Source organism: Acanthopagrus latus, chromosome 6 (assembly GCF_904848185.1).
Source record: "Acanthopagrus latus isolate v.2019 chromosome 6, fAcaLat1.1, whole genome shotgun sequence".
Classification (NCBI taxonomy): Eukaryota; Metazoa; Chordata; class Actinopteri; order Spariformes; family Sparidae; genus Acanthopagrus; species Acanthopagrus latus.
This window is the reverse complement of record NC_051044.1, coordinates 1,352,060-1,379,954: the sequence shown is the minus strand read 5'-3', so window position 1 is coordinate 1,379,954 and position 27,895 is coordinate 1,352,060. Positions and strand designations below refer to the sequence as shown.

The 27,895-nt window shown below is 42.7% G+C and overlaps 2 protein-coding genes across 2 annotated transcripts; one reads left to right on the top strand and one right to left on the bottom strand.

Annotated features, from left to right (window-relative positions):
• The first annotated feature begins 28 nt into the window (after nucleotides 1–28).
• LOC119021916 lies at nucleotides 29–18,363 on the top strand. The gene is made up of 2 exons (XM_037102516.1): nucleotides 29–651; nucleotides 17,512–18,363. Exons 1-2 carry the CDS (start codon nucleotides 73–75, stop codon nucleotides 17,878–17,880), a joined length of 948 nt encoding a protein of 315 aa, XP_036958411.1. The 5' UTR covers nucleotides 29–72; the 3' UTR covers nucleotides 17,881–18,363.
• A 3,090-nt stretch (nucleotides 18,364–21,453) lies between these two features.
• Nucleotides 21,454–26,886, bottom strand: oser1 (oxidative stress responsive serine-rich 1). The gene is made up of 4 exons (XM_037100328.1): nucleotides 26,394–26,886; nucleotides 24,766–24,875; nucleotides 23,749–23,865; nucleotides 21,454–22,862 (listed from the first exon to the last, which is right to left on the bottom strand). The coding sequence occupies exons 2-4, from the start codon at nucleotides 24,840–24,842 to the stop codon at nucleotides 21,938–21,940; spliced, it is 1,119 nt and encodes a 372-aa protein (XP_036956223.1). The 5' UTR covers nucleotides 24,843–24,875; nucleotides 26,394–26,886; the 3' UTR covers nucleotides 21,454–21,937.
• Nucleotides 26,887–27,895: the final 1,009 nt, after the last annotated feature.

The following is a 27,895-nucleotide window of genomic DNA, read 5'->3' as shown; positions in this document are numbered from 1 at the left end:
ATTGTCATACAATTTGAACTGCCTGGTGTTCAGTCTGCTGGTACAAACACACTGTGAGCCTCACAGATCAACATGGGCTCTGGATGTTCACAAGAAGACTGTGACCGGTTTGCTCGTAACTATTATCAAGTTGCTCTAGAATACCCCTGCCTCCTGCCAGATATCGGCATAGACGAGTCTCTGCTGAAATATTCTGGCATTGACTCAAATGCTGTGCTGCAGACCTACTCTAATGAGCTGATCAACAGCGCTCCAGGCTTCATCGACACGATGGGATCAAGGTTGTCTTCATTAAATTCAGTCCCAAATGCTGTTGGACTTGGAGCATTGGTGATTTCTATGGTCTTGGAGATCGTTATGAAGAGCACCACTGAACCAACTGAGGATACATACAGCCTGCTGAGACGTGTGTTTGGTGAGGAGAAACGTTCAGCTGTCCGGGACACGATGTCAGAGTACGTGAGGCGCCATCACACCTTCATGAGCAATGAGCAACGATTACGGGAGGAACTACGGAGACTAGAAGCACAGCTGAGCAACCACCTGACCATCCTGAGAAACTCCCTGCTGTATGACGGACAGATGACCACCCGGGGCTTCAAAATCTGGATCAATGGAGCCTCCTTCCACCTCCAGATGTTGATCCATGAGGCTCGACTGAACAGACGTAGATCAGGTTATTTAATTATGATCAACGCTGCCATCAGTTTGTATCTGCAGGACCTGGATGTTTTGCTGGAGAAGTACAAGAATCACAACACCTATCCTAAAATACATTGGGTTTCTGTTCCAGCCGTCATCGGAGACTGTGTTATGGCAAGTGAAAGATGTGAAGTGTTGTATCAATCTGGTCCATGTGGAACCTCACCAATAAATGAGGATTTTAGGAAACTTGTTTTCTCAAAATTTGACTCAGAGTTGAAGAGTCATTTTTCAAACATCAGGAACAACCTCAACTCTCTAATTAACCAACGTGGTTCATTCACTCTGCCATCAGCCTCTTCATAAGGTTAAGTGAGAAGATTTCTGATCTACATGTTTTATCGATCTGTTCTTAAAATCTCTGACTCAGTCATGAGATTAAATGTTCATAATTCATGTCTTTGCATTAAACAGTGTTTTAGGCTCAATGTGAAATGTTATGTTGACACCACACTGTGCTTCTGCTACACAACAACCACTTGGTTAGAGTTAGAAAAATGTTTTGGCTTAAAATACCTGTTTTTGTCTCCACAAACGCAGCTGGAAACGTGTCTCCTTAATGTTTGTGTGATGACATGTACAGGTCTGAATGTGGTTGTAGGGATTGTTGGAATGTTGAATGCCAACATTTCATTATGGTGAATGAGTGAAGTGATAAACTTTATTCTGCTGCACAGAGATGTTTGTTGTGATTGTTATCTAATGATGATGATGTTCTGATGCAGACACACTGCTCTCTTGTTACATGACGTGTTTCAAGACAAATAAAATACATTTATATGAACATTATTTTTCTTGAAATGTGTATTTTTTTTTCCCCAGTTGCCTCGTTAAAATTACATCAACTCCATCTTCTCACTCTAACCCTGTGACTTCTGGTGTTTTTGGAATGTGTTGTGTTTTTAGGTTGCATAAATTCTGCTAGTTTTGTCCGCAGTTATGAATCAACGTTTAACTGCTGAATGCTAGCGACTCATTTTTCACTGTAAAGTCAAATGTTGGTGTGATGTGTTGTTACAAAGTCATCTTAGAGTACAGATGTTTAGCAATAAAGGTTGAAGTGTCTCAAAAAAAAGTTGGCTGTATAAATATTATTATAGCAGAACATAAGCATAATTATTTGTGTCAGTATTAAAATATTAAACTGCCTCTTGTGTAGAAAGACACTACGAAACAGTTGGACCAGTAACTCACATGAACAATATGACCGGATATTCATTACCAGTGGTGGACTCGGGATGTTTGGGGGGCAGGGGCAGAAACAAAAGGGCACCAATATGCAGACGGTTGTGATTCATTCATTGGGAAATAGAAAAGCTGGACTAGAGGGCACTACCTCAAATTTTGTCTACTTGGAGGGCGTCCGAGAGCGCACTTCACTATGTTTTTACAAACATGGGGGCGCGGTCAAGCTGGTCACTCCTTGTAGATGGACTACCAGCTGACTTCTTCTTCCTTGAATACTTCCTCATAGTTTGGAGCTTGTTTTGGCTCATTATCCTGTTGGCGCTCCTTCCACAGGGTGCAGCATGGTGTTTCACAACAGAGTGATAGTCTTCCTCGTTTACACTTCGTCCACCATGCTGTCAGACAGTGTCAAGCACTCCTCTGACATCTTTTTATTTCAAGATTCAAGATTTAAGAGGGTTTATTGTCATTCCAGCCATATACACAGTACATAGTGCAATGAAATAACGTTTCCCAAAAAGCTTCAGTGTGAACAATGAACAACATAGAACAACAACAATACCAGATGCTACATGTAACTGCTAGTGTAGTGCAAACAAACTTGTAAAGTGACTGTATGATTACAAACTTGATGATGTGGTTCCAGTGGTGTAGTGCTGTGCAGTCGTGGGTCAGGAGTGTGAGCAGCAGTTGACTGAGCACACAGCTCAGTGTGCTGGTGCTGGAGGTGTTACTCCCGATCCAGACTGTCTGAGGTCTCCCCATCAGAAAGTCCAGGATCCAGTTGCAGAGGGATGTGTTCAGGCCCAGCAAGCTCAGCTTCCTAATCAGGTGCAGGGGGATGATTGTGTTGAATGCTGAACTGAAGTCTATGAACAGCATTCTGACGTAAGTGACCTTTTTGTCCAGATGGGTGAGTGCTAGGTGGAAGGTGGTGGTGATGGTGTCGCCGCTGGAGCGGCTGGCTTGATATGCAAACTGCAGGGGGTCTAGGGTGGGAGGCAGAAGGTTCTTTATGTGCCTCAGGATCAGCCTCTCAAAGCACTTCATGATGGTAGAGGTGAGAGCGATGGGGCTGAATACATGTCCAGATTGTTTTTACATGGTGGCTATTCTGTCTCTTGCTCATGTAAATATGTACTTTTAGCTCTAAACTTCTGGACCTTGGACACTTTGGGACATCAGGGAAAAAATAAACAGACCCACTTTTAACTTTCATGATTATATCTGAGGCTGTTGACTGTGAATTGGATTTTTTATACAGTGTTCAGTCTGTTGGAATAGTCGATGTCTTGACATTCATTCAGTCATTTAACCCAGTGGTTCCCAAACTGTTTCTGCAGGGCTCTTCGTTTGTAGATTACAATTACTTCAAGGTTTTTTTAGAACGGTGTGAAAAGACAATTCCAAGATCTTTGACACACTTGGACTGAGAAAAGTCAACAAATACACCTCCAACTTTGCAGAGACCTGATTGGTTGGTTCTGGCTTTAAATGAGGGAGCTGGTTGGACTTTATGGTCATACAGTCTGAACTGCCTGCTGTTCAGTCTGCTGGTACAAACACACTTTGAGCCTCACAGATCAACATGGGCTCTGGATACTCACAAGAAGACTATGACGGCTTTGCTCGTGACTATTATGAAGTCGCTCTAGCGAACCCCTGCGTCCTACCAGATATCGGCATAGACGAGTCTCTGCTGAAATATTCTGGCATCGACTCAAATGCTGTGCTGCAGACCTACTCTAATGAGCTGATCAACAGCGCTCCAGGCTTCATCGACAGGTTGGGATCAGGGTTAGGTCAAATGACTTCAGTCCCAAATGCTGTTGGACTTGGAGCATTAGTGATTTCTATGATCTTGGAGATCATCATGAAGAGCACCACTGAACCAACTGAGGATACATACAGCCTGCTGAGACGTGTGTTTGGTGAGGAGAAACATAACGCTGTCCGGGACACAATGTCAGAGTACCTGAAGCGCCATCACACCTTCATGAGCAATGAGCAACGATTACGGGAGGAACTACAGAGACTAGAAGCACAGCTGAGCAACCACCTGACCATCCTGAGAAACTCCCTGCTGCATGACGGACAGATGACCACCCGGGGCTTCAAAATCTGGATCAATGGAGCCTCCTTCCACCTCCAGATGTTGATCCATGAGGCTCGACTGAACATTCAGGCCGGCAGGCGCAGATCAGACTATGTTACTGCAATCAATGCTGCCATCAGTTTGTATCTGCAGAACCTGGATGTTTTGGTGGAGAAGTACAAGAATCACAACACCTATCCTAAAATATATGGGGTTGTTGCTCCATATTGCTGTGCATTCTGTTATTTATCTGGTGAGAAATGTTCAGTGGAATATGAATCTGGTCCCTGTGAGGCATCTAAAACAATTGAGGGTCTAAGGAAACTTGTTTTTTCAAAATTTGACTCAGAGTTGAAGACTCATTTTTCAAATATCAGGAAGAACCTCAACTCTCTAATTAACCAACGTGGTTCATTCACTCTGCCATCAACCTCTTTATATGCTTAAGTGAGAATTTCTGATCGATGTGTTTTGTTGATATGTTCTTAAAATCTCCTTAATCACGAGAATAAATGTTCATTATTCATGTCTCTGCATTAAACGTTGATTTAGGTTCCGTGTGAAATGTTATGTTAACGAAACATTGTGCTTCTGTTTCACAACAACCACTTGGTTAGGGTAAGGGAAAGTTCATGCTTTGGCTTAAAATCCCTGCTTCCCAGCTGGAAACCCTCTCCTCAATGTTTGTGTGATGACACCATAGATGGAAATCCAGGGGGGGATATGTCCCCCCCCCCCTCCAGCAAAACTGTTCCCCCCCCCCCCCCCCGAAATAATTTGAGACACAATTAATAATTTTTGAACAATGCAGTAGCTTTTTTTGAAAGCACAATGTAAGCGGTGCTTTATAATCGCACACTAATGTGCTATTTACATCTTTAACAATATAGTCCCCCCCCCTCCCATTCCTAGAAATGGTTGAGTCCACCCCACACTCTTTCCAATGGGCATAGCTAGCAGCTGCAGCAGCGTGTGGATGGAGCCTGCTACTTAGACCATGCTTTGTGGGGTAAGAGGTGTGTATACCACACATACATAGTTATATAGGTTACAACAACACACATCCCATTTACAAAAAGCACCAGGTCCAGGCTGTTTGCAACATTTATCCTGCATTGTTCAAAAGCCTACTCAACTACTAGTACTGTTAAGCTGAGTTAAAAGCTACAGATAGTGATAGTCACAGACGGAGAGGAGAGAAGGAGGACAGGACAGGACAGGACCAGTAAGTATGAATGAAGTATGAATATGGCAGAGTATAATAACCCTTTTGTGTATCTGTTGAAGGAACATTCGTATTCCTATTTAGGCTATCTGCAGATTATAGGTTATAGATTTGATTATGTTAAATATTATTTTCTTATTTGGCTAAAATCTTTGTCCTGTGTTTTATTATCATAATCATGATCAGCTAATTAAAGGCAAAACTTCAAAACCATTCAATGATCAGGAATTTTCAAGTAAAAAGTATAGCGATCAGTATTGGTATAGTCAATATTGGCCCTGTAATTACTTGGTACTGGATCGATACCAAAATTTGCAGTATCGCCCATCCCTATTGAAAATATGCTATACGTGGACAAATGTTCATGATTTGTACACTACACGCTATACTGCTAGCTCAGTGCCACTATACTCATTTTCAACGTTAGTTGCTTTGTAGCAGGTGAGGGTGACGAGCGAGCGTCCTTCCCCTGCCTGACGGTGAGGGAGCCTCCACCTCTCCGTCCAACGACAGTAACCCCCCCCCCCACTACACTAAAAATTTCTGGGGAGAACCCTGCTTATAGGTTGTCTTGGTATTATTATGTATTAAAGTTCATGTTTAAGTGATTTAAAATGCATATTGGTGAATGTGAATAAGAAGGACATGATAAGTGATAAAGATTAATTAAGGATAAATTGTGTAACATGATTTATCAATACAGTAAAAAAAAAAAAAAAAAAAAAAAAAGGATAAAAACATGATGTTTAAGGTTTTCATGTCTCAGGCTGAAGTTCATTATTACTTCTATGGTCAAAATTCTAAGTTACACTTGAGTTAAAGGGAATAAGAGATATGATACTGTACAGTAATTGCTGATTCATAACAGATCTTAATTCCTGCTATGGCAGATTGTTTGTTTGTTTTTTTGAGTTGCTGAATCTGCATTCTGGGATAGCGTTGATTCCAATTAGGGCTCCTGTAAATATTTGCTTTTATCTCTTAACTTCTGGACCTTGGACACTTTGGGACATCAGGAAAAAGATAAACAGACCCAATTCTAACGTTCATGATCTGATTGTGAGTTGGCTTTTTTTAATACAGTGTTCAGTCTGTTGGAAAAGTCGATGTCTTGATGTTCATTCAGTTATTTAACCCAGTGGTTCCAAACTTTTTCTGAAAGGCTCTCCATTTGTAGATTACAATTCCTTCAAGGTTTTTTTAGAACGGTGTGAAAAGACAATTCCAAGATCTTTGACACACTTGGACTGAGAAAAGTCAACAAATACACCTCCAACTTTGCAGAGACCTGATTGGTTGGTTCTGGCTTTAAATGAGGGAGCTGGTTGGACTTCATGCTCATACAGTCTGAACTGCCTGGTGTTCAGTCTGCTGGTACAAACACACTGTGAGCCTCACAGATCAGCTTGAAAAACATGGGCTCTGGATACTCACAAGAAGACTACGACCGGTTTGCTCGTAACTATTATCAAGTTGCTCTCTGGAACCCCTGCCTCCTACCAGAAATTGGCATAGACGAGTCTTTGCTGAAATATTCTGGCATCAACTCAAATGCTGTGCTGCAGACCTACTCTAATGAGCTGATCAACAGCGTTCCAGGCTTCATCAGCAGGTTGGGATCAGGTTTGGCTCCACTGACTTCAGTCCCAAATGCTGTTGGACTTGGAGCATTGGTGATTTCTATGGTCTTGGAGATCGTTATGAAGAGCACCGCTAACCCGACTGTGGATACATACAGCCTGCTGAGACGTGTGTTTGGTGAGGAGAAACATAACGCTGTCCGGGACACAATGTCAGAGTACCTGAAGCGCCATCACACCTTCATGAGAAATGAGCAACGATTACGGGAGGAACTACAGAGACTAGAAGCACAGCTGAGCAACCACCTGACCATCCTGAGAAACTCCCTGCTGCATGACGGACAGATGACCACCCGGGGCTTCAAAATCTGGATCAATGGAGCCTCCTTCCACCTCCAGATGTTGATCCATGAGGCTCGACTGAACATTCAGGCCGGCAGACGCAGATCAGACTATGTTGATGCGATCAATGCTGCCATCAGTTTTTATCTGCAGAACCTGGATGTTTTGCTGGAGAAATACAAGAGTCACAACACCAGTCCGGAAATATTTTGGGCTTCTGTTGTTGGAGTCTGTGTTTTACATAGTGAGAAATGTGAAATAGCGTATCAGTCTGGTCCCTGTAGTCCAATAAATGAGAGTTTTAGGAAACTTGTTTTCTCAAAATTTGACTCAGAGTTGAAGAGTCATTTTTCAAACATCAGGAACAACCTCAACTCTCTAATTAACCAACGTGGTTCATTCACTCTGCCATCAGCCTCTTCATAAGGTTAAGTGAGAAGATTTCTGATCTACATGTTTTATCGATCTGTTCTTAAAATCTCGGACTCAGTCATGAGATTAAATCTTCATAATTCATGTCTCTGCATTAAACAGTGTTTTAGGTTCAATGTGAAATGTTATGTTGACACCACACTGTGCTTCTGCTACACAACACCCACTTGGTTAGAGTTAGAAAAATGTTTTGGCTTAAAATACCTGTTTTTGTCTCCACAAACGCAGCTGGAAACGTGTCTCCTTAATGTTTGTGTGATGACACGTACAGATCTGAACGTGGTTGTAGGGATTGTTGGAATGTTGAATGCCAACATTTCATTATGGTGAATGAGTGAAGTGATAAACTTTATTCTGCTGCACAGAGATGTTTGTTGTGATTGTTATCTAATGATGATGATGTTCTGATGCAGACACACTGCTCTCTTGTTACATGACGTGTTTCAAGACAAATAAAATACATTTATATGAACATTATTTTTCTTGGAATGTGTTTTTTTTTTCCCCAGTTGCCTCGTTAAAATTACATCAACTCCATCTTCTCACTCTAACCCTGTGACTTCTGGTGTTTTTGGAATGTGTTGTGTTTTTAGGTTGCATAAATTCTGCTAGTTTTGTCCGCAGTTATGAATCAACGTTTAACTGCTGAATGCTAGCGACTCATTTTTCACTGTAAAGTCCAATGTTGGTGTGATGTGTTGTTACAAAGTCGTCTTAGAGTACAGATGTTTAGCAATAAAGGTTGAAGTGTCTCAAAAAAAAGTTGGCTGTATAAATATTATTATAGCAGAACATAAGCATAATTATTTGTGTCAGTATTAAAATATTAAACTGCCTCTTGTGTAGAAAGACACTACGAAACAGTTGGACCAGTAACTCACATGAACAATATGACCGGATATTGATTACCAGTGGTGGACTCGGGATGTTTGGGGGGCAGGGGCAGAAACAAAAGGGCACCAATATGCAGACGGTCGTGATTCATTCATTGTGAAATAGAAAAGCTGGACTAGAGGGCACTACCTCAAATTTTGTCTACTTGGAGGGCGTCCGAGAGCGCACTTCACTATGTTTTTACAAACATGGGGGCGCGGTCAAGCTGGTCACTCCTTGTAGATGGACTACCAGCTGACTTCTTCTTCCTTGAATACTTCCTCATAGTTTGGAGCTTGTTTTGGCTCATTATCCTGTTGGCGCTCCTTCCACAGGGTGCAGCATGGTGTTTCACAACAGAGTGATAGTCTTCCTCATTTACACTTCGTCCACCATGCTGTCAGACAGTGTCAAGCACTCCTCTGACATATTTTTATTTCAAGATTCAAGATTTAAGAGGGTTTATTGTCATTCCAGCCATATACACAGTACACAGTGCAATGAAATAACGTTTCCCAAAAAGCTTCAGTGTGAATCAACAACATAGAACAACAACAATACCAGATGCTACATGTAACTGCTAGTGTAGTGCAAACAAACTTGTAAAGTGACTGTATGATTACAAACTTGATGATGTGGTTCCAGTGGTGTAGTGCTGTGCAGTCGTGGGTCAGGAGTGTGAGCAGCAGTTGACTGAGCACACAGCTCAGTGTGCTGGTGCTGGAGGTGTTACTCCCGATCCAGACTGTCTGTGGTCTCCCCATCAGAAAGTCCAGGATCCAGTTGCAGAGGGATGTGTTCAGGCCCAGCAAGCTCAGCTTCCTAATCAGGTGCAGGGGGATGATTGTGTTGAATGCTGAACTGAAGTCTATGAACAGCATTCTGAGGAAGTGACCTTTTTGTCCAGATGGGTGAGTGCTAGGTGGAAGGTGGTGGTGATGGTGTCGCCGCTGGAGCGGCTGGCTTGATATGCAAACTGCAGGGGGTCTAGGGTGGGAGGCAGAAGGTTCTTTATGTGCCTCAGGATCAGCCTCTCAAAGCACTTCATGATGGTAGAGGTGAGAGCGATGGGGCTGAATACATGTCCAGATTGTTTTTACATGGTGGCTATTCTGTCTCTTGCTCATGTAAATATGTACTTTTAGCTCTAAACTTCTGGACCTTGGACACTTTGGGACATCAGGGAAAAAATAAACAGACCCACTTTTAACTTTCATGATTATATCTGAGGCTGTTGACTGTGAATTGGATTTTTTATACAGTGTTCAGTCTGTTGGAATAGTCGATGTCTTGACATTCATTCAGTCATTTAACCCAGTGGTTCCCAAACTTTTTCTGCAGGGCTCTTTGTTTGTAGATTACAGTTACTTCAAGGTTTTTTTAGAATGGTGTGAGAAGACAATTCCAAGATCTTTGACACACTTGGACTGAGAAAAGTCAACAAATACACCTCCAACTTTGCAGAGACCTGATTGGTTGGTTCTGGCTTTAAATGAGGGAGCTGGTTGGACTTGATGGTCATACAGTCTGAACTGCCTGCTGTTCAGTCTGCTGGTACAAACACACTTTGAGCCTCACAGATCAACATGGGCTCTGGATACTCACAAGAAGACTATGACGGCTTTGCTCGTGACTATTATGAAGTCGCTCTAGCGAACCCCTGCGTCCTACCAGATATTGGCATAGACGAGTCTCTGCTGAAATATTCTGGCATCGACTCAAATGCTGTGCTGCAGACCTACACTAATGAGCTGATCAACAGCGCTCCAGGCTTCATCGACAGGTTAGGATCAGGGTTAGGTCAAATGACTTCAGTCCCAAATGCTGTTGGACTTGGAGCATTGGTGATTTCTATGGTCTTGGAGATCGTTATGAAGAGCACCACTGAACCAACTGAGGATACATACAGCCTGCTGAGACGTGTGTTTGGTGAGGAGAAACATAACGCTGTCCGGGACACAATGTCAGAGTACCTGAAGCGCCATCACACCTTCATGAGCAATGAGCAACGATTACGGGAGGAACTACAGAGACTAGAAGCACAGCTGAGCAACCACCTGACCATCCTGAGAAACTCCCTGCTGTATGATGGACAGATGACCACCCGGGGCTTCAAGATCTGGATCAATGGAGCCTCCTTCCACCTCCAGATGTTGATCCAAGAGGCTCGACTGAACATTCAGGCTGGCAGACGTAGATCAGACTATGTTACTGCGATCAACGCTGCCATCAGTTTGTATCTGCAGAACTTGGATATTTTGGTGGAGAAGTACAAGAATCACAACACCTATCCTAAAATATATGGAGTTGTTGCTCCATATTGCTGTGCATTCTGTTATTTATCTGGCGAGAAATGTTCGGTGGAATATGAATCTGGTCCCTGTGAGGCATCTAAAACAATTGAGGGTCTAAGGAAACTTGTTTTTTCAAAATTTGACTCAGAGTTGAAGAGTCATTTTTCAAATATCAGGAAGAACCTCAACTCTCTAATTAACCAACGTGGTTCATTCACTCTGCCATCAACCTCTTTATATGCTTAAGTGAGAAGTTTCTGATCAATGTGTTTTGTTGATATGTTCTTAAAATCTCCTTAATCACGAGAATAAATGTTCATTATTCATGTCTCTGCATTAAACGTTGATTTAGGTTCCGTGTGAAATGTTATGTTAACGAAACATTGTGCTTCTGTTTCACAACAACCACTTGGTTAAGCCTGGGGTTGGGGCTCGCAGGCGAGCGCCTGGTGGCCGGGTCTTAGCCCACGGGACCCGGGTGGGCGCAGCCCGAAGGAGCGACGTGGGCCCGCCTTCCTGTGGGCTCACCACTCGCAGGAGGGTTCAGAAGGGGCGGGTGCGGTGTGACATGGGTGGCGGTCGTGAGCGGGGGCCCCGGCGACCCAATCCCCGGATGGTGATACTAGCCATGGGGATATGGAATGTCACCTCACTGGGGGGGAAAGAGCCTGAGCTGGTGCGAGAGGTTGAGTGGTACTGACTAGAGATAGTCGGGCTCTCCTCTACGCACAGTCTGGGCTCTGGAACTGAACTCCTTGAGAGAGGCTGGACTCTCTTCTATTCTGGAGTTGCCCGCGGTGAGAGGCGGCGAGCTGGTGTGGGCTTGCTTATAGCTCCTCGGCTCAGCCTCCATGTGTTGGAGTTTACCCCAGTGAACGAGAGGGTTGTTTCCCTGCGCCTTCGCGTTGGGGATAGGTCTCTCACTGTTGTTTCGGCTTATGGGCCAAACAGCAGTGTAGAGTAACCGGCCTTCTTGGAGTCCCTGGGAGGGGTACTGGAGAGTGCTCCAACCGGGGACTCTGTCGTTCTTCTGGGGGACTTCAACGCTCACGTGGGCAGCTACAGTGTTACCTGGAGGGGTGTGATTGGGAGGAACGGCCTCCCCGATCTGAACCAGAGTGGCGTTTTTTTTTACTGAACTTCTGTGCTAGTCACATTTTGTCCATAACAAACACCATGTTCAAGCATAAGGGTGTCCATATGTGCACAGGGCACCAGGACGTCCTAGGTCGGAGGTCAATGATCGACTTTGTGGTCTTGTCATCTGGCCTCTGGCCGTATGTCTTGGACACTCGGGTGAAGAGAGGGGCTGAGCTGTCAACTGATCACCACCTGGTGGTGAGTCGGATCCGTTGGCAGGGGAGGAAGCTGGACAGACCTGGCAGGCCCAAACATATTGTGAGGGTCTGCTGGGAACGTCTGGCAGAACCCTCTGTCAAAGAGGTCTTTAACTCCCACCTCCGGGAGAGCTTGGACATGATCCCGAGGGAGGCTGGGGACATTGAGTCCGAATGGACCATGTTCTCCACTTCTATTGTTGACGCGGCTGTCCGGAGCTGTGGCCGTAATGTCTCCGGTACCTATCGTGGCGGCAATCCCCAATCCCGGTGGTGGACTCCAGAAGTAAGGGATGCTGTCAAGCTGAAGAAGGAGTCCTACCGGACCTGGTTGGCTCAGGGGACTCCTGAAGCAGCTGACGGGTACCGGCAGACCAAGCGAGCTGTCTTGGTTGACACGTCTCTGCAACATTGCATGGCAGTCAGGGACAGTGCCTCTGGACTGGCAGACCGGGGTGGTGGTCCCCCTATTTAAAAAGGGGGACCGGAGGGTGTGTTCCAACTATCAGGGGATCACACTCCTCAGCCTCCCTGGGAAAGTCTATTCCAGGGTACTGGAGAGGAGAATTTGGCCAATAGTCGAACCTCGGATCCAGGAGGAACAGTGCGGTTTTCGTCCGGGCCGCGGAACACTGGACCAGCTCCATACCCTCCGCAAGGTGCTCGAGGGTTCATGGGAGTTTGCCCAACCAGTCCACATGTGTTTTGTGGACTTGGAGAAAGCATTCGACCGTGTCCCTCGTGGCATTCTGTGGGAGGTGCGCCAAGAGTACGGGGTCGGAGGCCCTCTGTTAAGGGCCGTACGATCCCTGTACGAGCGGAGCAGGAGCTTGGTTCGCATTGCCGGCAGTAAGTAAGACCTGTTCCCAGTACATGTTGGACTCCGGCAGGGCTGCCCTTTGTCACTGGTTCTGTTCATTATTTTCATGGACAGAATTTCTAGGCGCAGCCAGGGGCCGGAGGGGGCCGCTGCTCCTCCACATCGAGAGGAACCAGCTGAGGTGGCTCGGGCATCTGTTTCGGATACCCCCGGGACGCCTTCCTCGGGAGGTGTTCCTGGCATGTCCCGCTGGGAGGAGACCCCGGGGAAGACCCAGGACACGCTGGAGCGACTATGTCACCCAGCTGGCCTGGGAACGCCTTGGGATCCTCCCAGAAGAGCTGGAGGAAGTGTCCGGGGTGAGGGAAGTCTGGGTGTCCCTGCTCAGACAGCTGCCCCCGCGACCCGATACTGGGTAAGCAGAAGAAGATGGATGGATGGATGGATGGCACTTGGTTAGGGTAAGGGAAAGTTCATGTTTTGGCTTAAAATCCCTGCTTTTGTCTCCACAAAAGCAGCTGAAAACCATCTCCTTAATGTTTGTGTGATGACACCATAGATGGAAATCCCGGGGGGGGGGGAATATGTCCCCCGCCCCTCCAGCAAAGCTGCCCCCCCCCCCCATAATAATAATAATTTCAGACACAATTAATAATTTTTGAACAATGCAGTAGCTTTATTTGAAAGCACAATGTAAGCGGTGCTCTTTTCTGGACTCTCTGGTGACTGTGGCAGAGAGAAGGACCCTGGACAAACTGCTGTCACCCACAAACACCCACCACCCTCTGCACAACACCTTCAGCAGGCAGAGGAGCGTGTTCAGTGGTAGACTGCTGTCTCAATCCTGCTCCACCAACAGACACAATAACTCTTTCGTCCCCCTGGCCATCAGGCTGTACAACAGCTCGCAGTGATGTCAGGAAGCACAATAGACAATGGACAAATGCACTCAAAAGCACTCATCTTTTATAGCCCAATTTAATTTAATTGTACACCGTCCCCTGTCCCCTTAATACTCTTTACTCTTTACTATGTCACTTTATATTTTTAATATCACTTTATATTTTTATACAGTTGTACAAAACATTTTTATAAAAAAAAATGTATTCCATATTTTTATTTCTACTGTTTCTTTGATATTGTATGTATGTTCAATGTATGTTCAATGTTTGTTCTTGCTACTGGATGCTTGAATTTCCTCTGGGATCAATAAAGTATCTATCTATCTATCTATCTATCTATCTTATAATTGCACACTAATGAGCTATTTGCATCATTAACAATATAGTCCCCCCCTCTCCCATTCCTAGAAATGGTCGAGTCCACCCCACACTCTTTCCAATGGGCATAGCTAGCAGCTGCAGCAGTGTGTGGATGGAGCCCAAAAAGCACCAGGTCCAGGCTGTCTGCAACATTTATCCTGCATTGTTCAAAAGCCTACTCAACTACTAGTGCTGTTAAGCTGAGTTAAAAGCTACAGATAGTGATAGTCACAGACGGAGAGGAGAGAAGGAGGACAGGACAGGACAGGACCAGTAAGTATGAATGAAGTATGAATATGGCAGAGTATATTAACCCTTTTGTGTATCTGTTGAAGGAACATTCGTATTCCTATTTAGGCTACCTGCAGATTATAGGTTATAGATTTGATTATGTTAAATATTATTTTCTTATTTGGCTAAAATCTTTGTCCTGTGTTTTATTATCATAATCATGATCAGCTAATTAAAGGCAAAACTTCAAAACCATTCAATGATCAGGAATTTTCAAGTAAAAAGTATAGCGATCAGTATTGGTATAGTCAATATTGGCCCAGTAATTACTTGGTACTGGATCGATACCAAAATTTGCAGTATCGCCCATCCCTATTGAAAATATGCTATACTTGGACAAATGTTCATGATTTGTACACTACACGCTATACTGCTACCTCAGCGCCACTATACTCATTTTCAACGTTCGTTGCTTTGTAGCAGGTGAGGGTGACGAGCGAGCGTCCTTCCCCTGCCTGACGGTGAGGGAGCCTCCACCCCTCCATCCAACGACAGTAGCCCCCCCCCCCCACTACACTAAAAATTTCTGGGGAGAACCCTGCTTATAGGTTGTCTTGGTATTATTATGTATTAAAGTTCATGTTTAAGTGATTTAAAATGCATATTGGTGAATGTGAATAAGAAGGACATGATAAGTGATAAAGATTAATTAAGGATAAATTGTGTAACATGATTTATCAATACAGTAAAAAAAAAAAAAAGGATAAAAACATGATGTTTAAGGTTTTCATGTCTCAGGCTGAAGTTCATTATTACTTCTATGTCAAAATTCTAAGTTACACTTGAGTTAAAGGGAATAAGAGATATGATACTGTACAGTAATTGCTGATTGATAATAGATTTTAATTCCTGCTATGGCAGATTGTTTGTTTGTTTGTTTGTTTGTTTTTTTGAGTTGCTGAATCTGCATTCTGGGATAGCGTTGATTCCAATCAGGGCTCCTGTACGCGAGGCAGGGTTGGAGAGGATCTGGAATGCATCGTCCTCACCATCTACCTGATGATTCACACCTTGAGCACATGAGATGTAAGCTGTGTGCAGCAAGCATACAAACAAACACACACTCCACCCAGGTAGTTAATATACATTGAATACACTTGGACGAACGTCGTTACAAACTGAATACTTTGGACTGGACTTTGAAGAACATAGATATCAGACAGCAATAAACTGTGAAGGGACACTTTTGATCTTTTATCATTTTTAATACATTGGATAATTGAACTTGATCTGTTATTCGTATTTTTGTTGGCTGAGAAAATAAATATCTCTGTGTTTAACATTTACACTAACCCAACGCTCACTCCTTGAGTTGAACCTGAGTACAGTGGTCAATTAAGTGTTGTTCTTACTGGGTTACTGTCACAACTTCAGCCAGACTTTAGTTTTTCATCTGTCTGTTTCCTGTTTTCTCCTCACTAACTCTCATGTCATTTCAGACCCTGCCTCTCCCCCCTGCGCTGCATTACCTGTTGGTTTGATCCACCTGACTCACCTGCTCCTCATCAGCTAATCAGCCCCCTCAGTATTTCTACTGAGCCTGTTCCCTCAGTTCTTTGCCCGATTGTCTATTGTGTTTACCTAGCTCTCCAGCGTTCTGTAGTTTTTGAATGTGATCCTGCCTGCTTGTAATTCGACTTGCCTTTTGGACTTTGGACTCTCCCTCTTGCCTGCTCCCTTTGGATTTATTTGCCTCGCTGACTGACTACCTGGTTTGACCCTCACTTGAAATTAAACTTATTCTTTTGCAACTGAACTGTTTTCTTTGTGTCGTGCTATTGGGTTCCTGCCTGCCATTTTGTGGAGCCTGACAGATACACTTTAGTTTCCTTCTGTACCGACATGATTGCACAAGAGTTTTCTAATGATCAATCAGCCCTTTAACATGACCAACTGAGGTGACGGTGCTCTGTAACCTTGAAGATGTTCCTTTTGGAAATCAGACATTTACAGCTAAAATAGTAATTTAGCACAATAAGCTGTAGTGCACTGAATGCATTTGCACACTATGGTTTTACATGGTGTCCAATCTGTCTCTTGCTCATGTAAATATTTGCTTTTATCTCTTAACTTCTGGACCTTGGACACTTTGGAACATCAGGGAAAAGATAAACAGACCCAATTCTAACATTCATGATCTGATTGTGAGTTGGAATTTTTTTAATACAGTGTTCAGTCTGTTGGAAAAGTCGATGTCTTGATGTTCATTCAGTTATTTAACCCAGTGGTTCCAAACTTTTTCTGAAAGGCTCTCCATTTGTAGATTACAATTCCTTCAAGGTTTTTTTAGAACGGTGTGAAAAGACAATTTCAAGACCGTCGACACACTTGGACTGAGAAAAGTCAACAAATACACCTCCAACTTTGCAGAGACCTAATTGGTTGGTTCTGACTTTAAATGAGGGAGCTGGTTGGACTTCATGCTCATACAGTCTGAACTGCCTGGTGTTCTGTCTGCTGGTACAAACACACTTTCATCAGCTTGAGAAACATGGGCTCTGGATACTCACAAGAAGACTATGACCGGTTTGCTCGTGACTATTATCAAGTTGCTCTAGAATACCCCTGCCTCCTACCAGATATCAGCATAGACGAGTCTCTGCTGAAATATTCTGGCATCGACTCAAATGCTGTGCTGCAGACCTACTCTAATGAGCTGATCAACAGCGTTCCAGGCTTCATCGACAGGTTGGGATCAGGGTTAGGTCCAGTGACTTCAGTCCCAAATGCTGTTGGACTTGGAGCATTAGTGATTTCTATGATCTTGGAGATCATCATGAAGAGCACCACTGAACCAACTGAGGATACATACAGCCTGCTGAGACGTGTGTTTGGTGAGGAGAAAAGTTCAGCTGTCCGGGACACAATGTCAGAGTACCTGAAGCGCCATCACACCTTCATGAGCAATGAGCAACGATTACGGGAGGAACTACAGAGACTAGAAGCACAGCTGAGCAACCACCTGACCATCCTGAGAAACTCCCTGCTGCATGACGGACAGATGACCACCCGGGGCTTCAAGATCTGGATCAATGGAGCCTCCTTCCACCTCCAGATGTTGATCCATGAGGCTCAACTGAACATTCAGGCCGGCAGACGCAGATCAGACTATGTTACTGCGATCAATGCTGCCATCAGTTTGTATCTGCAGAACCTGGATGTTTTGCTGGAGAAGTACAAGAATCACAACACCTATCCTAAAATACATTGGGTTTCTGTTCCAGCCGTCATTGGAGACTGTGTTATGGCAAGTGAAAGATGTGAAGTGTTGTATCAATCTGGTCCATGTGGAACCTCACCAGTAAATGAGGATTTTAGGAAACTTGTTTTCTCAAAATTTGACTCAGAGTTGAAGAGTCATTTTTCATACATCAGGAACAACCTCAACTCTCTAATTAACCAACGTGGTTCATTCACTCTGCCATCAGCCTCTTCATAAGGTTAAGTGAGAAGATTTCTGATCTACATGTTTTGTTGATCTGTTCTTAAAATCTCGGACTCAGTCATGAGATTAAATGTTCATAATTCATGTCTCTGCATTAAACAGTGTTTTAGGTTCAATGTGAAATGTTATGTTGACACAACACTGTGCTTCTGCTACACAACACCCACTTGGTTAGAGTTAGAAAAGTGTTTTTGCCTAAAATACCTGTTTTTGTCTCCACAAACGCAGCTGGAAACGCGTCTCCTTAATGTTTGTGTGATGACACATACAGGTCTGAAAGTGGTTGTAGGGATTGTTGGAATGTTGACTGCCAACATTTCATTATGGTGAATGAGTGAAGTGATAAACTTTATTCTGCTGCACAGAGATGTTTGTTGTGATTGTTATCTAATGATGATGATGTTCTGATGCAGACACACTGCTCTCTTGTTACATGACGTGTTTCAAGACAAATAAAATACATTTATATGAACATTATTTTTCTTGAAATGTGTTTTTTTTTTCCCCAGTTGCCTCGTTAAAATTACATCAACTCCATCTTCTCAGTCTAACCCTGTGACTTCTGGTGTTTTTGGAATGTGTTGTGTTTTTAGGTTGCATAAATTCTGCTTGTTTTGTCCGCAGTTATGAATCAACGTTTAACTGCTGAATGCTAGCGACTCATTTTTCACTGTAAAGTCCAATGTTGGTGTGATGTGTTGTTACAAAGTCGTTTTAGAGTACAGATGTTTAGCAATAAAGGTTGAAGTGTCTCAAAAAAAAGTTGGCTGTATAAATATTATTATAGCAGAACATAAGCATAATTATTTGTGTCAGTATTAAAATATTAAACTGCCTCTTGTGTAGAAAGACACTAAGAAACAGCTGGACCAGTAACTCACATGAACAATATGACCGGATATTGATTACCAGTGGTGGACTCGGGATGTTTGGGGGGCAGGGGCAGAAACAAAAGGGCACCAATACGCAGACGGTCGTGATTCATTCATTGTGAAATAGAAAAGCTGGACTAGAGGGCACTACCTCAAATTTTGTCTACTTGGAGGGCGTCCGAGAGCGCACTTCACTATGTTTTTACAAACATGGGGGCGCGGTCAAGCTGGTCACTCCTTGTAGATGGACTACCAGCTGACTTCTTCTTCTTCATGTTTTATCGATCTGTTCTTAAAATCTCTGACTCAGTCATGAGAATAAATGTTCATAATTCATGTCTCTGCATTAAACAGTGTTTTAGGCTCAATGTGAAATGTTATGTTGACACCACACTGTGCTTCTGCTACATAACACCCACTTGGTTAGAGTTCGAAAAGTTCATGTTTTTGCCTAAAATACCTGTTTTTGTCTCCACAAACGCAGCTGGAAACGCGTCTCCTTAATGTTTGTGTGATGACACATACAGATCTGAACGTGGTCGTAGGGTTGTTGGAACTTTATTCTGCTGCACAGAGATGTTTGTTGTGATTGTTATCTAACGATGATGTTCTTCTGATGCAGACACACTGCTCTCTTGTTACATGACGTGTTTCAAGACAAATAAAATACACTGATCTGAATATTATAATATTATTAATATTATACGCCTTTTTTTCCCCCTAGTTGCCTTGTTAAATTTACATCAGCTTCATTTCCTCAATCAAACCCTGTGACTTCTGGAGATTTTTGGTTGCATAACTTCTGCTATAAAGGTCATATTGGCATGAAATGTGGTGTGTGGATGCGGCACCAGATTTGTCACAAGAACTGAATCAAAGTTTGACTGTTGAAGAAGAGATGTCTCCTTATTCACTGTAAAGTCCATTGTTGGTGTGTTTAGCACACCACACATCTTCTCCTCCAGTAGAAGTTCAGATACTTGTGTACAAACAGACTCTTGAAAAAGATAAATAGATAGATAGATAGATAGATAGATAGATAGATAGATAGATAGATAGATAGATAGATAGATAGATAGATACTTTATTGATCCCGGAGGAAATTCAAGTAAAAGTACTGATTAAACTTGTTTACGCCAGTACAAGTAAAGTAAGTGTACTACAGGGCACTGATTGTAAAGTTGTGCATGCTAAAATAAACAGCAACTGTTCACCACATTTAACAGCAAAGTTGTTAAATGTTTAAAACACGTGAATTTTAAAATCTTACTTTTGACCAGATATACAGCAAAATTTATGAAATTCTCTAATTTAGTCATATAATGTCAATGCTAAATTTAAATGAAAAATCTAAATGTTCAGTTTAAACACAAATATTAAATAAAAATGTTAAATCTAAATGTTAAATCTGTTAAATAAAAATGTTAAATCTAAATGCTCAATTTAAATATAAATGCTAAATATGAATTTAAATGTTAAATATAACTGTTAAATATAAATATAACTGTTAAACATGAATTTAAATGTTAAATATAACTGTTAAATATAAATCTAAATGCTACATAAAAATGTTAAAGGTAAATGTTAAATTTAAATCCAATCTAAATATTATATAAATGTTAAATGTAAACATAAATGTTAAATAAAAATGTTAAATCTAAATGCTAAATAAAAATGTTAAATCTAAACGCTAAATGTTAAATCTAAATCCAATCTAAATATTAAATATAAATGGTAAATATAAATATTAATGTTAAATATAAGTGTTAAAATATAAATGTTACATCTAAATGTTAAACCTAAATGTTAAATAACAATTTGTTAAATCTAAATTTAAATCTGTATATTAAATCTGAATCTAAATGTTAAATCTAAATGTAAAATGTAAATGTCACAGGTGAATCTAAATATTAAGCTAATATACAAATTCACACTGCCTGTCACCAGAAGTACCAAAATAAAAGCTACCAAGTGGTGGCTCTGCTGTGGTGGATGCTGTAGCTGTCGCTAACCCTTTTCACACAGAGACATTGATAAGTAACGCTGTTGTGTATTCTTTATTAATTTAGAGAGAAGTAACTCAAGTTATCAAATAGTGGAAGTTTTAAAGTAGCAAAAGATGGAATAACTCAAATTATTTAACTGTACTTAAGCACAGTTCTTGAGTAAATGTACAAAGTTACATTCCATTACTGGTTGCAAACATTAATAACCTGTCTTGTTGATCAGAAATAATCTCTATCGTCTCTCAACAAAACCATATCTGTTGATCATTACCCAGCTCCCCCACAGTTTAAGAACCACAATTAACAATCTGTGTTTTATTGCTCTAAAAGTTTTTTTTTATATTTGTAAAATAAGTTTAATGTGTTCACAGATTGCCTTTGTCTTACTTTGTCTCTACTTTGTGTATTAGTTTTGACAATGAAAAGAAACTTGTACAAAAGTACAAAAAACAGAGCAGGGTTTTTTTATATTATAAGTTTGATTCACATAAATTCCCCCAACTTCAGCAGGGTTAAAACCTTTTAGTGGAATAATAGTATTTTTTTCTTAGCAACAGACGTAACTTATTAATGTGCCTGCTAAGAAAATGACCAAAGGACCAGACTGAGGCTGTTAAAGGGCTGCAGGTTGAACATGTCTGATAGAAACTGTTGTGAATCTAGTTTGACTGAAGACTCGGTGACAAACCTTCCAACAAACACAGTTTGCTTCTTTATTGAGTGAAGAATGAAATCCAGACAGGTGACGTTCAAGGTCACAACACCACAAACACTTGGCATCACAAGTTTGCATCTTCCTGCTGTTATCTCTGTCAGCGACACCCTGCACCAAGAGCTTTGGCAACTTAAATGTATTAACTGAAAATTAAACTTAAAGAGAGCACAAAAAAAAGTCTGAATGTCAAAACTAATGAGAAGTAGTCTGCGATGATCGGATTCTGTCAGTTCTAGTAAAGGGGGGGTCAAACAGGGCAGGGACAATGGAAACATTTCATCCTGGGTTAAAATCAGTTAACGTTGTATATTTAAATCACAACTCTCATGCCTGATCAGTTCTTCTACCCACTACTGACATTCCTTCGAGGCCACAGTTTCCCTCAACAACAGAAAAAAACCTCTTTACTGAATTATTTCCTTATGATATAATAATAACAATAATAATTCTTGCTTTATTTAAGTGTACATCATCTCAGCCATGTGTGACATCTTCTTGGGGATGTAGAGATAATACTCCATGTATCCAGAAAGGTCCTCTATTGTGATGTCGTCGACGTAGGCCCGCGCCTGCTCCGAGCAGGAGCGAGGGGAACCTGACGAAAGTGATGACGGTGACGTAGCTGTGGCAGCGTTACTGTTGGTGCTGAGAGTTCTGGAGGCGTCCTCGTGGCTCGGCAGGCTCCTCTCGCACTCTGAGATGACATTTCGAAGCCCAGTAAAGGAGTAGACCTCCACACCAGCCCAGCCCTGATGATTGGACTGGCACTGGCACTGACATTCAGCCTCCTGCCGGCTCTCTTTCTGTGAATCTGAGCTTTTCCTCCAGGCACAGGAGCAGGGAGCCTGGGGACCGTCTTCCGAGCCGTTGCTGTGGAGCTCTGATAAAGCTCGGAAGTCGGCAGCTTCCGCAGGTCCAGATAACTGGGGTGCTCCTGGTCCAGACTCTGCTCCGTCACAGGCACTTTTCTCTGGGCCACTCTCCTCACTCGACTGGACATCTCCATCCTGCCTGGCTGCTGGTGCCACAGTATTAATAACAGCGGGGATCTCTTGAGAGGAAACCACTGCTTCAATCTGGGTCTTATACCCAGCACAAGATCCAAAAACCAGAGGGGAGATGTGGCCGGGAGTGCCTGAAGAGCAGAGCTCTTTCTGGGCTGGGATGACTACAGAGGAGACCGTTCTTCCATCGACCGTGAGATGAGGCTCCACAGGCTCGGGCACCGCCAGGCGCTGGTGCTTCAGGCAGCCACTAGAGGGCGACAGTGCAGACGCTGCACTGCTGCTGCAGTAGGTGAACTTCGGAGGGTGGAGGATGGGGGACTTGGACCTGCGGCGCCGCTGGGTTCTGGACGCTCCTCTAGAGGTTTTCCTCATACAGCTGAAGAGAGAGTGGACAGGAGAGAGACAAATATGAAAAAACATCAAACATTTTGTAGACATCAGTTTTGTTCTTCATCTAAATTGAGTTGATCAGACTTCATCGTCAGTGACGTGTGATTGTCAACCCAACGCGGAACACCAGAACAACATGAAAACAGATAAATCTTTCTTCTTATTCTTCTCTGTTGGCAAACAACAAAACTGCATCCCAGCTGACATTTGATGAGTGGGAGACAGCCCAGCTGACTCAACCATTAGTCACAGCGTCGTCAGGCAACAACAACAAGAATACAGGCTAAAGAAAACAGCGGTTGAGCGACTGCATTGATATTTAAGATGAGAGATCACAGAGAAACTTGGGTTTAACAGTTTACTGACCGATTGGCTGCTGTGAAGGGTCCATGGCTTTCATGAAACATCTAGTTGCTATTTGTGTTGGCAAAGTTGTGTTTTTCCTGATGCAGCCAGCCAACAGGGCTCAATGTGCATTACATCCCGTTCCCCTCACCATGGTACTGGTGGTCTGCCGGTTCTGGCCAGACTGGTTATTAAGACTGGGAGTCAAAATCTCATCCTAACTACCAAAAAGAGTATATGACATATGAATGTGGCATTTCGTGCGTCTTTGGTGGAGCTTAATGCCAACTTAAGAAGCAGATTCTGCCTGTGTCTGTCAGCAGGTGTGTCTGCTCATAAATAGCTCATAGGTCAGTTTTTACAGCCTATAAAAGTTTTCATTGTATTGTGTATACAAAACAGCACAATTAATGTAACAAGAGCACGACTTTTTAACGCAGTGGTTTAAGACCAAAACACTACCCACTTCATCACAGGTTAAACAAGGCGACACATCTACCAGCAGAGCAGCGATCACCTCAACCTACCCGTGCCAGTTGTCCTTTGGGCAGCTGAGTTTGGGCTTCGCTCCGCTGGAGTCGAGACAGGCGCGTGATGCTGCTCTCGGAGCCAACACCTCCGAAACACTCACAGTTCCGGGTAAACTGGAAGGAGGAGAGGAACATATTTATACACTTTACCACAGCATGTGTGTTAATAACCACCAACCCAACAGCAGCTACATTTGGCAGTAGTTAGCAGTTACCTGAGCAACAAAGCTGCCAGTATCTATAAATCACTTCTGTATGATGGCTGGCCTTCATCAGTCTCAGAGATTAATGGCCCCATTTATGAAAGCTGCTGGTTAGCAGGTGGTAAATACTAGGAAATACTTTCTCAGTAAAGACATGTGCACAGTCTGGACATGCTTTGTAGCAGATTCAAACCAGCAGGAACATCTTAGGATTTAAATTGTCAAACTCCAAGATTTATTGCAGCGGCCAGTGTAAAGAGGAGGGGAAACATAAGAGAATACCAAGCCAGCAGGACATTTACAGGTTGGCAGCGATTGGTACGAGGACTGAATATGATACCAGAGTAAATCTGATTACGGTGGCAGAGTTCATTTTTCTTTTCCCAACTTTGAAGGCGATAACAGCACAGAACAGAAAGACATCTGATGTCTGTTCAGACTGGATTAAATTATTAAAAAGTTTAAGTTTTGTAGATTAAAGAAGGGGTGAGATGGTACGCATTCAGTTCGGTTCTGTACTTCCTGAACACATCTAAGCAGCATCTTAATGTAGTTATTTCTCCTTGACTCTTTGTGGCTAGATGTGGAAAAACTGGTTTAGTAGCCAGCTTCTTGTGACCTCTTGGTGTGATTGCGACCTTTATAGAGTCAAACTGTTAACCAACATCTTCCAGCTGATGTCGAGGTTGACTGTGATAACACTTCATCGTTAACAAGGACATCGACTGAGTGTGTCGATTAGCAGAACGACAGAGAAGAGAGTGAGATGAAGAAGTCAGTGGTCCGATCAGTACAGTTAGCAGATATTTACCTCTCGGCATCAACCCTCAGCTTTTTAAAGGCTGTCTGCAGTGTTTCCTCCTCACAGTCTTTCCCTCCTGCCTCCATGGTTGGAGGAGGCTGCTCCGACCAGCCACCCAGCTGCAACACAAACACACAACAGTCAGTCAGCACTGAAAAACAAATTATTATACAGTTACCAGTGTCGGAGGTAATGTGTTACAAAAGCAACGCGTTCCACTAATGTATTTCTGTATTAGGATCCATTTTAACATAATCTCTGTGTGTTTAATACAGCCAAGCCTATAAGTTCTGTGTTCAGTCTGTATGACTGAAATGAGCCTGATGATGAAGCCTGATCCTCTGAGTGTACTTTAATTTACAGTCTTGAATCACACCATGTATTACCTAATGTTCTGTGGACTAAAATAAAAGATGTTTGTCATGTCATGTCATCACATCACAGGCTACATTATAGAAGGTACTGTTGTGTTATATATGACTGAGCTTACAATTACAAATATGTATTTCTGTCCCATTGTATCAGACTGTGATCCTCCGTCTGCCTGCACATTACTGTGTCCAAGACTATTCCTTTATTTGAAAAGATCTATGCTATTTAACTGCTCTATATATTACTTTAAAATACTGGTATGGATGCACAACATGTATTTTTTTTCAGCTGATACAATAACCTGTAACTGCCCAACTACAATTGCCGAACCAGCCAAAATAACTGATAACAGAAACTAACATCTATATATTTTAAAAACAAACTGCTGACCTGTAGTATAAACGCAAGCCTGAGTACAGTAAATGCTCTGATGTAGTGAGCAAAGATGGTTTATGACACATTCCAGCTGTGATTCAACTTATTCACACCAGTGACGACATGTGTGGCTCCACACCGGTGACGCAGCTTGACATTATGTGTTTGTTCTTCTTCTGTTTTTATTAGCTGCCCACCAAACAATTTTAAAGGTGCATTTCACCACCTACAGTGTCTGGACAAAAGCAGTCTTGCTCTGTATGATCAGCTTTAATTTCTTCATCTGACGATAACCAACAATGTAAATTTTCGAATATCGGTCCGATATATATCGTGCATCCTTAGTAACTAATATGTTGCATTTTGAAAGTAACTTGTCTGAACACTGACAGCTACAGGCTACAGTTTCCTTACTGACAGGTGTCCATAACCACAGCATGAAGGCAGCAGTTACAGAGTCTCAGATATGAAGGCTAAACAGACGGAGAACATCACAGTGATCTGCAGTAGAAACAGAGATGGTGACTGACGAGTTGTTTGACATTTTGCTCATGTACCGATCTGTTTACCAGGCAGCATGTGAGGGACGAGCTGATGTTTCGGGAGCTAAAAATAACACGACATATGTTTAAACTGCAGTTAAACTATCAAACCGATCAGAGTCAATCACACATCTGCATGATCCGTTAATTAAAGTAAATAATCCCTCAACAAACCCGCAGCGACAACATGAACCGCTGCTTTGTAAACAGTTGATTTCATAAGCACTCCCACCCTGTTGGCTAATGCTAGCAAGCTGCTTTAGCTGCTAAGCTAACAGGCTAGCTGGACACAGAGCGTAGTTTTCTGAACCTTTTAGAGACAGTTAAAACTCCGGAGGAGATACTCACGGTTCAGGATATCCTGGTCGCAGTAAAGAGAGCCAAACCCAGGGCATAAAGTGTGTTTCTCTCGCCACAGGCCCTCAGATGTTGACTAGCCAGCGAGGCTAGCGAAGGCTAAGGTAAGCTAAGGGGACTGACAGGCTAGCTCGGACGGCTAGCTCCGTGTTCGTGTCTCTGCGATAAATAAAGACCTGTTCCTTTACTAACACAGCGCGGAGGGACGGTCAGAGCCGAACCACGACGTCTCTCACTGATACATACAGGCTGTGTCTAACAGCAGAGGCGGGGGACGGACGGAGAGGCCGAGCTTTCTTCAGCTTGTTTACAGTCGAACAGTCGCAGTGACTCTGCAACAACACGCAGCTGCTGACGTAACCAGCCAGAAAAAACGCACCCTGACGTCACTGTGTGCCGTTTGCGCCGCTGCGAGATCAAAGTTCACCTGCCCAGCTCCCAGAGCAGACACACAGGTGAGCCTTCACTCAGTAACACCGCTGTCCTCCTGTCCAGGTGTTTGACAGCTTGGAGGGCCGAGGACATACAGAGAGGACGAGGGGACAGTGTTACGTCACTGTTATATAACAAGAGACAGAACAAAGACCAGATCCATCTGAGAAGTTCTGCCCTCACAGGCACCTGAATCCACCAGCTCACCGAACAGCCAGAACTCATCACTGCTGACGGTACCAAGCATCCAACGGTGGTCATGAAACAATAACAAAACACCAGGTTCTGATAATTTACCAGAGGATTTCTTTACAGCGCAGGAAATCATTCCTACCTGGTGCCATCAGACTACACAACGCGCACATTACAAAACACAAAACACACACATAACTGTTGCACTTCATATTATTTATATACATAAACCTGCGCCCTTAGCATTTAATTTTATTTACCTCAATATTTGTATTTTATTTCATTACTACCTAAGCATTTTGTTGTATATAGTATTCTATTTTTAGGAACCTTCTATTCTATTGTTTTTGTTGCTTATTGTATACAGTACGTTGTTGTTTCTTATTGCCTCTATATTTGTTGCCCTTATATTTTTATTTTATTGTACTGAATGTTCCTGCTGCAATGATGACTGGCTCATTGTTGCAAGAAAGTGAAAACCAGAGGAGATATTAATGTTTTGAAAATGACAGACTCTTTGGCCAGGTAAAAACAAAAAATGCAAATATTTTCATGCTGTAATTGATCCACGGGGTCTATTGAATGTTCAGGACACATTTCAACCCAACCCAGTGAAAAGTGAACCTGTTTCTTCATGTGTGGAAACTGAACAGCCTAACGAATATCTCCAAGAATAATCAAAACATCTGACCCAAAGGTAGAGAAGAAAATGTGGACGAACACAAAAAACTGAACATTTGCTCCACTCTACTGGCTGGAGTCCAGAGCAAATATACAAACATGGCAACAGCGCCATCGAGTGGTGAAGCAGGAAAAGAGCATAAAGACAGCGTTAAGATCCAAAACAGGGAGAAAGAAAGAAAAAGAAA